The 16,221-nt window shown below is 39.9% G+C and overlaps 1 protein-coding gene across 1 annotated transcript in view; it reads right to left on the bottom strand.

Moving 5' to 3' along the window:
* frmpd2 (FERM and PDZ domain containing 2) overlaps positions 1 to 13,171 on the bottom strand; it is a 28,391-nt gene extending 15,220 nt beyond the window's left edge. The window contains exons 1-13 of the mRNA XM_034134822.1: positions 13,051 to 13,171; positions 12,312 to 12,475; positions 11,808 to 11,873; positions 11,535 to 11,714; positions 8,659 to 8,734; positions 6,870 to 6,957; positions 6,544 to 6,691; positions 3,582 to 3,653; positions 2,856 to 3,030; positions 2,544 to 2,676; positions 2,327 to 2,465; positions 609 to 761; positions 325 to 510 (exon numbers count right to left, since the gene is read on the bottom strand). Of these exons, the coding sequence (XP_033990713.1) occupies positions 325 to 510; positions 609 to 761; positions 2,327 to 2,465; positions 2,544 to 2,676; positions 2,856 to 3,030; positions 3,582 to 3,653; positions 6,544 to 6,691; positions 6,870 to 6,957; positions 8,659 to 8,734; positions 11,535 to 11,714; positions 11,808 to 11,873; positions 12,312 to 12,475; positions 13,051 to 13,171 (1,701 nt within the window). The remainder of the gene's footprint in view (positions 1 to 324; positions 511 to 608; positions 762 to 2,326; positions 2,466 to 2,543; positions 2,677 to 2,855; positions 3,031 to 3,581; positions 3,654 to 6,543; positions 6,692 to 6,869; positions 6,958 to 8,658; positions 8,735 to 11,534; positions 11,715 to 11,807; positions 11,874 to 12,311; positions 12,476 to 13,050) is intronic.
* Positions 13,172 to 16,221: the final 3,050 nt, after the last annotated feature.

Genomic DNA, 16,221 nt, shown 5'->3' with positions numbered 1-16,221 from the left:
AACGGCAATGGCCGTGGCTGTCTCCTCCTGATTGGTGGAGTTGGCCCAATAGCCGTAGCGCCACCGTCCTGACGTCAGGACAGTGTTCAAATCTGGATCAGTTTTTATCAGATCCGTTGCAGCCTCTTTTTTAGAGATTTGGGTATGGAGGAAAATAGAGAGGGTTGTGTTTTCGGACACTTGGTGAGTTCCCTGGAACACCGGGGACACTTATTCATGTATAAAAGACGTACAAAAGTGCATTTTGCATGATAGGTCCCCTTTAAAATCCCTTCTGGGGCTCTGTAGAATATTGCATGGTATGATGAGATAAATCACACTCACATTAGAGGAGATGGTTGCTGTCTCCCTCCAGTAGAACATCTGACTGGTGGATCGGCAGCCATCTTTAACCTCGTAGACGATGACTCCTTTGGCACAAACCCCAAGGATGATCTCTCCTTCTAAGGGCTTCTTCTCTCGCATCACGCGGTGGAAGAACACGCCGTATTCAGGCAACTGCTGACACAACTAAAGCAACAAACAGAGGTGTGTAACTGTACTTGATATAAGCTATAAGAGGGATTTGCAGCAATGAGTCCCTAAACCCTACATATTTTTTATTTTACCTTGAGGAAATCTAGCTCTGATTCATCAGGGAGCATCTGAGCGTTGTTGGTGTGAAGTCGGAGCAGTTCTCCCTGAATGTAAGGCAAGGCACGTTTCTCCATCACGCTCTTGGAGACATACTGGTCAGGGCGGTAGTAGTTTCTACCGTACACCTAAACACAACCAAACAAAACAAAACCTTTTAGAGAAAAAAAAAATACATTTAAATCCTGGTGTAAAGACTTGTCTTGTAATGCTAAATTGTTTCTTAAAAATACTTATTTTTTATTATTCTTATATATTTCTTTTTTTACCTACTTTGCAACTTGTTTTTTTAGATTGTTTATGTTCGCAGCACCAAATACCAAAGAAAATTCCTTGTATGTGTGTTGGGAAAATAGTGAATGTCCTCTTCCAACATCAGAGTAACATGCTAACAAAGGTATCCCAACTACATGACAGGATGTATGATTACCTAGAAGAGCATCAGGACTGTTTTAGGCATATGATAGCTATGTGATTAACATGATGATTCAATCCAGTCTCACGGCATTTCGTGTTACAGTCACGAATCTATTGATTCGTGTTCACCAACACGATTTTCCCATTTTTATCGTGTCACACAGAACGATTTTAAAAGCAATGTAAATAATAATAAATTAGAAGGAAAAACAGATTTAAAAAAATACAGATTTCAGTATTCTGACACAGAACGATTTTAGAAGCAATGTATTTATATTGGTAGTATGTTTCGTGCCTGCACCAAATAATAACAAATTAGAAGGAAAAAAAGATGACATAAAATACAGATTTCAGTATTCTGAGGCTCTGAGCCATTTCTTTTCCTCGCGGACGGCAAAAAAACTCAGACATTATACAATTTAAAATAAAAGGGATAGGGTTAGGCTTAGGGTAAGATATTGAGTAAGAACATGTTTTTATGAACCACACAGCTTCCGGTCTTCCAAGACCCGACCGGATATCAGCATGTGAAGGACACTGTTCAGGAACTAGTTGATGCTCTGTTTGTGATGACTACTTTTTGAGATTTTGGGGGAAAAAGTCAGAATTTTGAGATTTTGAGTAAAAAGTCAGAATTTTGTGATTTTGAGTAAAAAGTCAGAATTTTGAGATTTTGAGTAAAAAGTCAGAATTTTGTGATTTTGAGTAAAACGTCAGAATTTTGAGATCAGAATTTTGAGAATTTTGAGATTTTGAGATCAGAATTTTGAGATTTTGAGTAAAAACTCAGAATTTTGAGATTTTGAGAAAAAAGTCAGGATTTTGAGAAAAAGTCAGAATTTTGAGAAAATTATTTGATTGGCTGACGCTTCCACCGAAAGCTTCAGAAGCTTCAAAAGTTGAACATTGCTCAACTTTTGCAGCCTGAAACGCCAGGAAAGCTCCGCTCTGCTTCCCACAATGCAGTTCGGTGAAAAGTGACGTCACCCCATTCAAAGTGAATGGGCAGAAGAAGCTTCCAACGCCGCTGTGTGGACGGGCCGTAACTCCCTCTCTTGTATATCAGCATGTGAAGGACACTGTTCAGGAACTAGTTGATGCTCTGTATGTGATGACTACTTCCATTCTTGAGAGGATCAGAAATACATGGATCCTGAGATTGAAGCTCAAGCCGGTGACGAGTGATATTTTTCTAACAATTTTGATTTAGTAATTCTGTAAATGTCAGTCAAATGAACAATGATATGCAGATGTTTAATAATGTGTGGTGCACAACCTCAGGCATGCAGTCTCCACACTCGGTCTGCAGGGCCAGAGCTCCCAGGTAAAGAGCCGTCTCCTCATGGCAGGACAGCCTGTCCTCCAAAAGGTCTCTCCTGAGCTGCAGGTAATACTGGTGGCGGGTCTGTTTGTGCCTGATAGAGAAGACCGCATGTCATTAAAGGATTATCAGGGAAACTTTTGGTAGCAACACAAGAAAGAGAAATACTTACAAATGTGAAATGTCCTTCACAAAGAATTTAACTCTGAAGAAAAGGACAAAGGTGGTGGTAGGCACTTTCTTCCAGGTATCTGGAGCAACTTTGGAAATCTTGGTGTCATTGTCCACAAAGAAAAACTCGTTATCTGACCAGAAAATAGAGAAAGGAACATGGAGAAAGGATGAGTTTACATAAATACAAGTTTTCATCTTTGATTCAGGGTCCAATTTGTTTGGGAATTTTCTGTAAACATGTCCTTAAATGTGTGAAACCTAGTTCTTTTCTCAATAATACTTGCTCATTAATTTTTCTAAACGTCTTTACCATCAATATAAGCAAGGCCAAAGTAGAAATGTTCCACCAGGTTGGAGTGAGCCACGATCATGTCGAAGACGTCCCCTCCTCTGGATTTCACCTCACACTTCACCAGGATGCTCTGACCGTTTGGCATCACCACACTCAGCTCTCTCTGCGTGGTCAGAGATTTCCCTTTTTTTGACTGCGAAGGGGAGAAAAATACTTTTAGGACAGAATTTAATTTAAAAAAACAAACAATCTGATGGTTGCTGAATATGCTCAGGGTAAGAAATGGTCTATGCAGTTGCAGAGTAATGCTTTATTCTACATAAGGCTTGTTAAGAAAGTTCAAGAGTCTCAACTTGCAAATGTTAGCATCATCATCATCCAGAGATTCTTGCTTTAAGACAAGGTGTACCATTTTAAAATATTGTAAATATCCCAAACTCTGAAATCAGATTTGGTTTATTTATCTGTCCATAGCCCAACACTCATTAACTAGTAGGATATTTGGGTATTTTGATCACGTCAAAAGTAATTCTCCAATCGCATTTGGCTGATTTCCAAATAGTTTAATTGGTTGATTGATTACATGTTGGCCAAAGCCTCCTTTTGGCTGCCCTGTTGAATGAACCCTTAAACTGTAAATTAACCTCTTGATCAACATGCTTGAACGGTCAAAAATAGTCTTTGTGGTTTACAGTATAACTGACACACCTACAGTAACTTTAAATTCTGTTTTAAAGAACTCACCAAGATGGATCCAGGCAGCTCCAAGACAACCAGCGGCTCATCTAACATCCTAATAAACTCAGGACCCATTTCCTGCAACAGATAACAAATAATACAAATATTATACTGTCAACTCCCCAATCCAAAGACTTAAAGGGGACCTATTATACAAAATCCACTTGTTCATGTCTCTTCTACATCAACATGTGTCCCCTCTGTGGAAAGAGATTCTGAAAGTTTCAGGAACAAAGATTCTCTCTCTTTTTGTCCTGATCCATTTATATAAAAACCTGTCTGAAAATGAGCTGATCAGATTTTGGCCACTTTATGATGTCATAATGATTTTTTGGCTTGTGTAACCATTAGCCAATCACCAACCAAGGTAACCCCCCCCCCCCCACCTTATCACCTGAATCTCCTCCTAGAGCACCATTAGCCGCGTTCACACCGGAGTACTTTCACCGTACTTTTCGCGTTTTAGTTCCGTGAGTCGCGTTCACACCAAAAATCGTACTTAATCTCGGGTACTTTTACCCCCATTTTTAGAGCCAACTCAGAGAGCGTACTTTTCTGTGGGTGAAAAGTTCTCCAAAAGTGCCCCAGTGCTGATTGGCTGGGCGAATTGCAAACCACGCCCGTACAACTCTGAAAATGTTGTGTAGAGCCGCCATTGTTTTTCCTCGCTACAAAAACACAACGCTCCGTGCGTTGTGTTTGTTTTTGAAAGCAGTTATGGCAAGCATCAAGAAATGATGAGGAGGTGTCGGCGCTTCTGGAGATCTACGCAGAGGACGCGACCCAGGGAATGCACTGAAGCCAGTTCGGTAGCTTTCACTCGACCTGGGAATGTGCACAGCCCCACGGCACACCGGCTAAAAATAAAGAAACTCGGGCAGGACTACAAACGGCGGATTCAGTGGCCAACGATGACGACCACGACGAAGGTAAAATCAACTACATGCACTGGGGTTTTAATCTGCACAATAATGGTCTCAGATGTACTTTTATTTGCTCAGTAGATCAAGCTAGCCATGCTAGCCATAATAGGCTAACACCGGCCCCGAGCACACAGTACACACACACTGTAACTTTGTCTTGAAAGAACGTTGCGCATCGAACTGATGTTCACAATCATGTTTATTTCATAATATTCATCATATTTTATGTTTAACTTGCCTCAACAACATTAAACAAAGTTCAAGCATACATGAAGCACTCTTCAAAAAGGAACAATCCTCCGTGTTTGAACCTCTTAAATCGCTGCATAGCCGATTTATTTGGACTGGATTATCCCAGAGGGTCTAAACATTCTTTATAACACAGTTTCAGATTTGTGAAACCTTAATTCTATTTGTGAAAATACAAAAAACACATTCCTAGTATGTTGTAAAACTACATGGCGACTAAACTTGTATATTGTATATTGCTTATTTTCCCCTCTTAGGAAAGCGGACACGGGATGCGAATTTCTTTGACACCGCCCAGGCGTTGGAGGACCGGCGTGCCGTGGTGAATGAGTCGCTGCGTGGAGATCAGATGGTGCTGTTCACCAAGGCCCAGGAAACGGAGGACAAGATGCTCACCTCGATGGAGCGCCAGGCAGCAGATGGAGCGCCAGCAGCACCAGGATGAAGTGTGGGCGCTGCGCCATGAGGAAGCGTCGGCGCAGCGGCAGGATGATCGACAAACTGCATTTAATAACAGTTTATTTGGTATAGTTTTTGTAAATACTGACACACGACACACAACGTTGCACTAAGGTGTGCATGCTGCTGAGAATATCCCTACACCTGGGACAGTTTATTTTATATTGTTATTACTGTTATGACTTTATTTTATATATAATGTTTACTGACATGTACAACTGACACTTTATTTACATTTAAAATTGTTCTATTTAATGTTATGTCTTGAGAGTGCAATAAAGAAAACCGACATGGCGATTAAGCTTATTTCTCCTGACACTTTATCTTTTGTGACCTGTGTAGCATCCTATACATCACATGTAAGTGATTATTCTGATACCATCATGTTTCATCGGTTATAAACTGGCAAAGCTTTATTTGTCATTTATTTATCATCAATGTTGCAACCTTGTGGGGGAATGGCAGGGGCACATACACAAATATGACAATTTATATCATTTTAAATATTATTTGACCTAAACTTTTAATTCCCCCCCATTTCACACAACACAACATGGAGTCCACTATGGGCCAAAACTAACATGTATGTTTGCATAGTGTTTATGGCAGACGGATGCAGTGGGTCTCAGGAAGATATATAATAAAGGTGGGTTTGCTGCTGAGACTCCCTACAGCTGGGAGTTTATTTTATATTGTTATTACTGTTATTATATAGTACAACTGACACTTTATTTTATATTGACAATGTTTACTGACATGTACAACTGACACTTTAGTTACATTTAAAATATTTCTATTTAATGTTATGTCTTGAGAGTGCAATAAAGAAAACCGACATGGCGATTAAACAGATCCTGTATCAGTTTTTCTTCTTCTCTTGTTTTGTAGCGGGTTGCAAACAACTTTAAGGTGCTTACCGCCACCTACTGTACTTGTAATCTTCCCTCAGGGAAAAGTACTCCGGTGTGAACGCGATCTGTACTAAGTACCCTGGGGTTAAAAGCGCCAGGGCTCTTAGTGCCGGAACTAAGTACAGGAAAGTACTTGGTGTGAACGCGGCTATAGTGTTCTTTGTAACCAAATATCTCTCAGAGGGGCGTGGGGAGGGGCTCCTTATTTTCATCTAAAGTAACAGACAGAGAATCAGCACTTTTGAAACAGGGCTGAAACAGAGGGGATTATGGGTAATGCTGCAATGATCTGTTTGGTGTTTCAGCCAATCAGAGACAGGTTCTGTATATATCTGAGACCTATAATATATTGATGAGAAAGAGTATAATAGGGGACCTTTAATAATCCAGTTTTATGTCACATGATATTTTGCAGTACCAGCTCACCTTCAGTTTCTTGTCATTCAGACTCATGGTGGACTGGAACTGTGCGAGGGATATTGAGTTTGCGATTCGATTGCCATCCATGTACGGACTGCGGTTCAGCTGCTGCCAGCTGCTGAAAGTTTCTATGTGTCGACCTCCAGAAGGAAGCCTGGGAAAAATACGTTTATCATTCACAGTCTGATGAAAAACTAGATCTGACAATCATGAAAAGATGGCTCAAACATCCCACATTTCATTTCATTCACTGAGGGTTTTGTCCAACCAGTGTTTTACTTATTTTCTCATTATCAGCAGCATATCATACTGAGGTGTGCAGTGCTTCATACCCTGTAGGCTCGCATGGATAAGATACCCCGGAGAACGTTCTAGACATTTTCTTCTTCAGCGACCATGTTGAGTTACTAAAAGAGTTTCCTGAAAATAAAAATGGTATGCAATATTTACATGAATTTGCTAAATTTGCAGCTACAGCAGTTGCTTAGCTAGCACAAACTAAACACAAGAAGACGTTCATGTAAATGTCTAGACTAGCTTTGCCCAAGGGGGAAGAAATTAGCATGGCTAGCTGATATGTGTAAATCAGCAACCTGACATTCCTTATATTCCAACACAGTCTCACGGCATTTCGTGTTATAGTCACGAAATGAATCTATTGATTCGTGTTCACCAACACGATTTTCGCATTGTTTTCGTGTCACACAGAACGATTTTAAAAGCAATGTAAATAATAACAAATTTGAAGGAAAAAGAGATAAAAAAGAATTCAGTAATTCAGTATTCTGACACAGAACGATTTTAGAAGCAATGTATTTCTATTGGTAGTATATAGATTTCAGTATTCTGAGGCTCTGAGCCCCATTTCTTTTCCTCGCCGACGGCAAAATATCTCCGACATTATACTATTTAAAATAAAAGGGGTGCAGGCACGAAACACACTACCTATAGAAATACCTTGCTTTTAAAATCGTTCTGTGTGACACGAAAAAAATGCAAAAATCGTGTTGGTGAACACGAATCAATAGATTAAATTAATTTCGTGACTATAACACAAAATGCCGTGAGACTGGGTTATTCACCATACAAAAAAGGATCTCTGATATATGGGGCTATAGCCGGTTATCTTAGCGCATGAACTAGAAACAGGGGCATTAGCTAGCTTTGGTGCTGTCCAAAAGTAAAATAAATCTACCTACGCGCACCTCTAAATCTCACAAATTAAGAGTCTATTTTGTATGTCAAAAAAAGAACACATGGGTTAATGGGATTATGTGCCTGTCACTATTTCCTGGCTGGGAGCAGAGTCTTTTACGCATGGCCGTTTGTGTTCAGCTCTAACAAAGAAGATATACAGTGTTCATTAATTACATTTAAAGGTCCTTTGGAGGCAGGTTCAGTTACCTTTGGACAGATCAAGGCTAGCTGTTAGCACATGCTTTCAGTCTTTGCTCTATGCTTTGGTTACCAAATGTAACTACTAGCTACCTTTAAATAGCTCTAATTTGAACATTTCCATTTGTGTACAGATGACTAAAATGGTGGTGATTCAGTTGTTCACGTTTGGACAGAGCCAAATGTTAGCCGTTGTCTTTATGCTAAACTAAGATTACCAAGTTCTGGCAGTAGCTTCATCTTTAGCTATGCTACAACAGACATGTAAATGCTATAACATCTTTCATCTTAAGCTTTGCAATGAATTTGAATAAGCATATTAAACTAATTTAATTCAGCATCCCTTCTTGTCATTCAACACGCTAAGGTGCAGGACAATGTGTTGATGTTTGTGAGATAGATAAGAAGGAGACAGACTTATGTAGGAAAGCTAACGTGTGGTTTTTGGTGTTGTGTAACAGGCTGCTTTCTGGCTCAGACCAGAAAGCCTGACCATCTGCCCTGTCTATGATAGGGTGTTTACTTTACTTCTTAATGCAAGATTTGATTGGTTGAACTCACAGTATAATTTAAAAAGGTATTAAATGTACATGTCACCACTTTTGGTTTCTGGTATCTCAAAGAAGAACACAGTTTACAGAGCAGATATACAGTTTATGCTGTAGCAAAAAGGAAAAATAAACAATTTAATTCAACTTAATCTAAAAGAAGGGATCAGTTTCTTACTGTGTAATCTGTCCCTGACGATCTGACTGCGGTCTGTTAGCCTGGATCCATTTTCAACCATCGCCACATGGTCAACCTGCAAAGACATCACTTTCCAGCTCAAGCCAAACATTCAAAAAGATGGTGCAATCAGAAAACTCAACAGAAAAAACTTATATGGAGTTAATTTCCTGCCATAACTCCACAAACAAACTAAACAAGTTTTACAAATGCCTTATGATTCACTAAAAAACACAGTGTGGTTTGCAAACACCTGAACTTTTGAAAGAACATCATTATAACATTCATCTGTTTGCAATTTATATATATATATATATCAATATTCCAATTACTTGTATATCTATTCTGCACAATTTCTATTATATTATATTGTATCTACTTGCACTATTATCTGTTTTATTGTTGGTGCTCTGTTGGAGGAGCCTGTGACCTAAGATTTTCATTGTCATAACCAGAGTTGGGTGTAACGCGTTACAAAGTAACGCTGTTAGACGCGTTACAAAGTAACGCGTTACTGTAATAATATTACTTTTGTCGGTAACGGAGTAGTGTAACGCGTTACTTTTATAATTCAGTAATCACACTACAGTTACTCACATTGCCCCGACACGCGTTACTTCGTTACTTTTATAAAATCAGTCATAATCACACTGACAGACAAGAGGGGTTTCCGCTGCAGGTTTATATGTACGTAATCTGCGCGATTTGCGCGTCCACATCTCCGCGTGCAGTGCTGCATAAACATGGCTGAGTCAGCGATAACTTTCGAGGGGTGGAGGTATGCCCATTATTTTGAGTTCGTCCGAAGAATAGACAGGAATGTGACGGTGAGGTGCAAACTGTGTCCAGGCCAGAAGCTGTTATACACTGCTGCAAACACCACGTCAAACCTCAACAAACACCTGCAAAGAACACATGCTAAGGTGAAGCTAATAGCTAAGGACCGGACCCCCCGAACCCAGAGTGCGCCGCCGCCGACTCTGAAGCGGCACAAATTAGAATTTGGAGGACCGGTAACCAAAGCAGAGATGGACAGGCTTGTAGCATCCTTCATAGTAGAGGTAATGTTGCCCATTTGCACAGTGGAATCACCATCGCATCGTTCAGAGATATACTGCGCAAAATACAGATAGCAGGAGACAGAGGACAGCCATGGTCAGAGCTATCTGGATCAGTCTTATGCGACAATGGAAACTGAACTAAAGAGAACATTTGAAACTTTAGCAGTCTGCGTGATCTGCCTGCAGGGAGGGGCGGGCCGGCCCTGCGAGTAAAGTAACGAGTAAAGTAACGAGTTACTTTATGTAGAGAGTAATGAAGTAGTGTAATATATGACTTTTTTTTAAAGTAATATGTAATATGTAATATATTACTTTTTTTTAGTAACGACCCCATCTCTGGTCATAACTACACTCTAGCTTTGTACACATGACAATAAAAGCCGTGAACCTTGAACTTGAAAACACCATCTACAAACTAATGCATTTAGTTTTGCAAATAAAAAATGTATCTATCAAACAAACACATTACATTTTTCGTTACCACTTTACAATAAGACTACCCTTATAAAGGATTCTTAAAGGGTCTATAATTAGGTTATTAATTAGGTTGTAAACATTTTATTAATCATTAAGAACCATTTGTAAACCAGTTCTAACATAGTTTTCATACATCAGCACAGGCTCACTATTTGGCAAGATGACTAAGCCTTATATTGGCTACTTAGCGAGAATCAACTCAGTGAGCAACAGATACCAAGGATGCTGGCTGATGAAGAAGACAAAGTAAGCTAGGTAGCCAATATAAGGCTTAGTCATCTTGCCAAATAGTGAGCCCACATTTATATGTACTGCTAAGTCTTATATTGGCTACCTAGCTTACTTCGTCTTCTTCATCAGCCAACATCCTTGGTATCTGTTGTTCACTGAGTTGATTCCCCCCCCCCCATCCATCTTGATGTTTCTTGGCATCTCTTATGACCATTTATTTACGAGTTACTAACATTTATAACTACCAAAAGGGAGCCTTATTGTAAAGTGTGAAACAAATCAACATTTATTAATGAGTTACTACCATTTATAATAAGGCTTAGCAGTACAGATACATATGGGCTCACTATTTGGCAAGCAACCGGTCACAGTTGCCCTGTTTATCTCATGTCTTATAAAAGCTTATTAATGATTTATAAAGTGTTCACAAACTAATTAATAAATGAATTACAAACTATTCGTAAACCCTTTATAAGGGTAGTCTTATTGTAAAGTGGTACCCATTTTTCTAATAAATCACGTTTGTTTGATAGTTTTATTTGCAAGACTTAAAGGTGGGGTAGGTAAGTTTGAGAAACCAGCTCGAGATCGCTAGAATTTGAAAATACACAACCGGAGAAAATCTGCCACTTCCTTACAGAGCCCCTCCTCCAACACACACGAACGCGCACATGACCAATGAGGGCACAAGATAAGTTTGTGCACAGATGGAAGGCTGACAGGCAGGTAGGCCATCCAGTTATTTTAGCCGGGCCGGCTCAAATGATTGGTCGTGCTTTTTACAGTATTACGGCTTCCACAGATGACATTTTGTTATGGATTTTTTGTCAAAGCACTTAAGATATTCATTGCTATCGGGATGTTAAGAGCATTCCATGGAATATAACAAAAAGTGTATCTCGAGCCAGTTTCTCAAACTTACCTACCCCACCTTTAATGCATTAGTTTGTAGATGGTGTTTTGTATTTTCAAACCACACTGTTTTTTAGTGAATCATAAGGCATTTGTACAACTTGTTTAGTTTGTTTGTGGAGTTATGGCGGGAAATTAGCTCCATAAAACTCATCTGAGCATCTGAAACCAAACGGACATCATCCAAACACTCACAGAGTTCCTGTAGACATCTTCCACCAGCTGCCGGACGAGCCTTTCAGGAGGGGGAAGCATCGCGGCCCGGTGGTGAATCTCGCAGGTGTCTTGCACCGTCATCAGGTCCGTTCTCCTGACCACCACGTCCTCGCACATGCTCAGCAGCAAACCCTCCAGCTGGGCACTGAGCTGCACCGGCTTGGGGCAAACAAGAGACAGCTAAATGGATGACGTGCAAGTACTACAAATATATGCAAGGATGAGCAAGGGATGTAAAAGGGAGAAAGGTACCTGGTTTTGAGGTAGATGATAATCAACACACCAATACAGAGTCATCCCCACTGAGTACACAACCATCTGAGGACAAGAAATGAGTCAGACATTAATTTTTGTGTTTTGATTAAAGGGATTTGGTTACACACAATCTCTGGAATAGTTAGAGTTGCAATAACGCACATTCTTAAGATATTGAAGTGACTGTTATATTGTATATATTGATTGTTGTGTTTTTATGTAGGTCTTAATGTGTGCACATGTAAAAATGTGTCTTTGATTGTGTATATATAGGTATATACATATTTGCACACATATTTTTATATATATTTGATTTTTATATTTGGGATTGTGGGAAACAGTATTTTGATCTGTCTGTCTGTACACACAAACTGGAAGATTGACATTAAAGTTGACTTTGACTTTGAGTCATGATACATGCACACTTATTTCTCTACAAAGCACAGATTTGTCTTGAGATATTCTGAAGTAGACGTCCTCACAACAAGTCAGTTTTCCAACCTTTTCGGCTGCAGTACTGGTGGAGGCATTGTGACCCGGCTGGACCTCTGGAGCTATGAAGGAGGCCACGTCTTCATACCGTGCACAGCTCTTAAAGGCCATACTCCCATTGGCTGACAGCAGCACCGAGCCTGGGCTCAGCACGCTGAACATGTTGCCTGAACCTAAAGAGAAGGCAAAACTCAAACTAATGCCATTTACCAACTCAAAGACGTTCTTTTGGATACTGTTGGGAAAATACTGAATGTACTCTTCCAATATCAGAGTAGCACATGATAACAAAGGTATCCCAACTGTAGCTGTGTACGTAACCGGATGTATGATTACCTAGAAGAGCATCAGGACACACTGTTCTAGGCATGCTATGTGACAACGATTAACATGATGATTCAGCCTCTGGAGATAGACATATGACAAGCATGATAATTTCTGACGTGGGTCTTAGCTAATCTGAACTAAGCATAGAATACTGCTTTGAACTGGTATTCCTCCATCTTGTGACTGTGTAACTCCCTCTTGTATATCAGCATGTGAAGGACACTGTTCAGGAGCTAGTTGTACCAAATGCTCTGTATGTGATGACTACTTCCATTCTTGCAAGGATAATAAATGCATGGATCCTGATATTGAAGCTCAAGCCGGTGACTTAGTCTGTTTGGATGCTCTTAAATGTTGGTTTGTCAAAAGTCCTGCACCCTGATAAGAGGGGGAATTGGGAGGAAATGGCATGAGTGGTTACCTTTTCTGGAAATGTCCAGTAAGGCCTCAGTCGTTGCAAGCAGCAGACACCAGACCTCATCCTCATCCAGTGGTGATCCCCGGGCCTCCAACACTTCTGCCAGGGTCACAAATGTACCCATTCTGCTGGGAAACATACACAACATTGGAGAGTGGATTGCGATGCTTTTGTTGCCACTCGCTGCAAAAATAAGACAAAGAAATGAGCACCTGAAAAGCGTGAATTGCATCCCTTACTGTGTTGCCGGAGACTACCATCTTTGGTACTCCTTTGGTCATTTGCACTTAAAGTGGACATATCATGCTATATTTGAATAATATAGTGTAGGACCATACCTATATCAGGTTTATGTAGTATTTAGTGTCTCTACTTTAAAGAGTCCTCTCCTGCTGATGTTCAGGTGTATATCAGTATGTAGTGTCTCTACTTTAAAGAGTCCTCTCCTGCTGATGTTCAGGTGTATATCAGTATGTAGTGTCTCTACTTTAAAGTGGACCTATCATGCTATATTTGAATAATATAGTGTAGGACCATACCTATATAAGGCATATTTATACTTTTTTTTTTTTCAAAATACCAAACAGATCATGCATTTTAGCCATGCCTCATTTCGCTCAATTTGACTTTTTTTTGCTCTGTTTTTGCAAGGGTTGATTCAGTGAGAACAGCACCATCTACATGCCTGGCATATGTACTACAGCGTCTCCAGCGCTTTCGAACGGCAATGGCCGTGGCTGTCTCCTCCTGATTGGTGGAGTTGGCCCAATAGCCGTAGCGCCACCGTCCTGACGTCAGGACAGTGTTCAAATCTGGATCAGTTTTTATCAGATCCGTTGCAGCCCCTTTTTTAGAGATTTGGGTATGGAGGAAAATAGAGAGGGTTGTGTTTTCTGACACTTGGTGAGTTCCCTGGAACACCGGGGACACATATTCATGTAGAAAAGACGTACAAAAGTGCATTTTGCATGATAGGTCCCCTTTAAGTAATATGCAGGCATTTGGTGCAAGTTGGCCCCCGTCAATGCAAATTAGCTTCATTCCAAAAAGAGATTTGGTGGTTACTGAAGCGTGTTCATAGGGGTGTAGACTTTCCTGTGATGGAAGTGGTAATGGTTGCCAGGCATGGTCATGCTCTGCTCAAACTCATTTATTTTGGGATGCAGTGACAGGATGCAATGATGGTTCTGTCATGAAAAATAAATGGATAAGGCTTCCCTACATAGCATTTTGACATGTTAAAAGGAGAAAAATAAGAAACATACACACATGAGAAAAATGTTTTCACTTTACCTCTACAAAAAAAGAGCAATTGCAACCATCTACAAAACTTAATGGACGACACCGAAATCAATTACCGATTGTTTTGCAGACAAATCAAATCAATTCATGATACTCAAACCTGTCACAACCATTCTTTGTGATTTTGCTAGTGAGCATTTTTTCTATCAATTTTACCGGCTGATGGATATAATACTGAAATAGTACTGTTATTGGATCTTGAATCTTGTCGGGAGTGTCAGTTCTACAGTAAATAAGCAGGATTTCTCCTCAGGCTAGCATCGCACCATTAAGTAAATTCGCAGTGAATGTTGAGAGGTCAGAGTGTTAGACGGACGAGCTTAGGGTTTAGTGGCATTAGATCTAATTGGAAACACATCAAACACTTCGGATAATTGCTTTCCCCACCAGTTTAAAGCCATCTATACTAACCACAATTATTTTCACATTCAAACAGGAGGTTTCACTTTTTGTTTGACCCGATGAATTACTATAAGATCCGAAGAAGCTGCAGTTTTAGTTTTAAAAGGTTGTGGGAAAGTATTTGTTTTAGATGTTGGACACAATGTTTGTTGGAGGCAACCATTTACAAACATATTGGTCCTCTCAATGACACAAAGAAACTATTGCCTCATCAAGCCTTTGAGGGTTGTGGTATTTATTTGTTTTCTAACCATACCACTGACATGAGTTTATGGCTACAGTGAATAACCAGATTAGCATAACCCTCTGACCATCAGCATGGTTCTCTGTAATCTGAGTTTTCACTAATTATTTTGACAATCAGATCAATGAACGGATGTTTCCTCCAGGAAGCGTCTTATAATAATCATCTCATTACCTCTGACAAGGAGGTTATGTTTTTCAACCTGGCTTGTTTGTCTATCGGGCAGCAGGATTACATAATAACGTGGCCTGGTGTTTTTTTTCAGCTAGCAAAACATGAATGACCTTTCAAGCCTGAACCACATGTAAAAAAAACTGTGACGTCAAAGATTGGTTTGTGGACTACACTTTTTTTAGCCTCACATTTTTAGTTTTTATTGTTGTGGAATCAGAAGAGACAGGAGAGAAAGAATATACTTTTTTTAGGGGACCAGAAAGGTTACGATACCATTGTGTGAACTTAAATCACTTTAATCAAATCAAATCAAATCAAATCAAGGTTTATTGAACTTTAAAAGTTCCAAGACGGAAACACGGAACCAGACGGGGACATACTAAAGCATTCCCTGCTTTATCGTGACCAATGTACCAAATTAACATCCCGATGTTAGACGACTTGAAACTAGCTTTTGAGAACCATACACTCATGTTTATCATGTTGCATGAGGTAATAAATCAAGTTACTTTGGGTAATTTTCTTGTAGACTTCTGTCAGTGGACTTAGTTTGGCAACAAGTACAGTTGCCTCCTGCTGGCCATTTGAAATATTCCAAGTTTAAGGCCAGAACCAGAGGTTGCCCCCTGCTCAGAAACAGCTACCAAATTGTTGTTTAAGTGTTTTGAGCGACAAAAAAACAGTTCCTTTAAGCGTCTACGTTGGTTCCACATTAAGACGTAAAGCTCATAAACACACAGAAGTAAGAACAGTGACATCCAAAACCGGGAAATGGGACCATCCAAGGACAATGTGAATGCATGGCCTTGGCGGAGGTCTTCGGTTCCCGAGTTCTTTCTCATTTTGGAGGATAAGATAAGGAAAGCAAGAAGGAATGCTTATTCTTCTCTACCTTGATGACTTAACTACTTCTTCTTGCTTTAATTTAATTGAGAGTACAGCATTTGTGCTGATTAGACACCCTATGAGTCTATTTGACTCCCTGACCTATGACACAAGAACCAAATTAAAACAAAGACAGACACAGGCATGTCTGGTTACATTGCAGTTTG

Source organism: Trematomus bernacchii, unplaced genomic scaffold, assembly GCF_902827165.1.
Source record: "Trematomus bernacchii unplaced genomic scaffold, fTreBer1.1, whole genome shotgun sequence".
In the NCBI taxonomy this organism is placed as follows: domain Eukaryota; kingdom Metazoa; phylum Chordata; class Actinopteri; order Perciformes; family Nototheniidae; genus Trematomus; species Trematomus bernacchii.
This window is presented reverse-complemented; position numbering and strand designations above follow the sequence as displayed.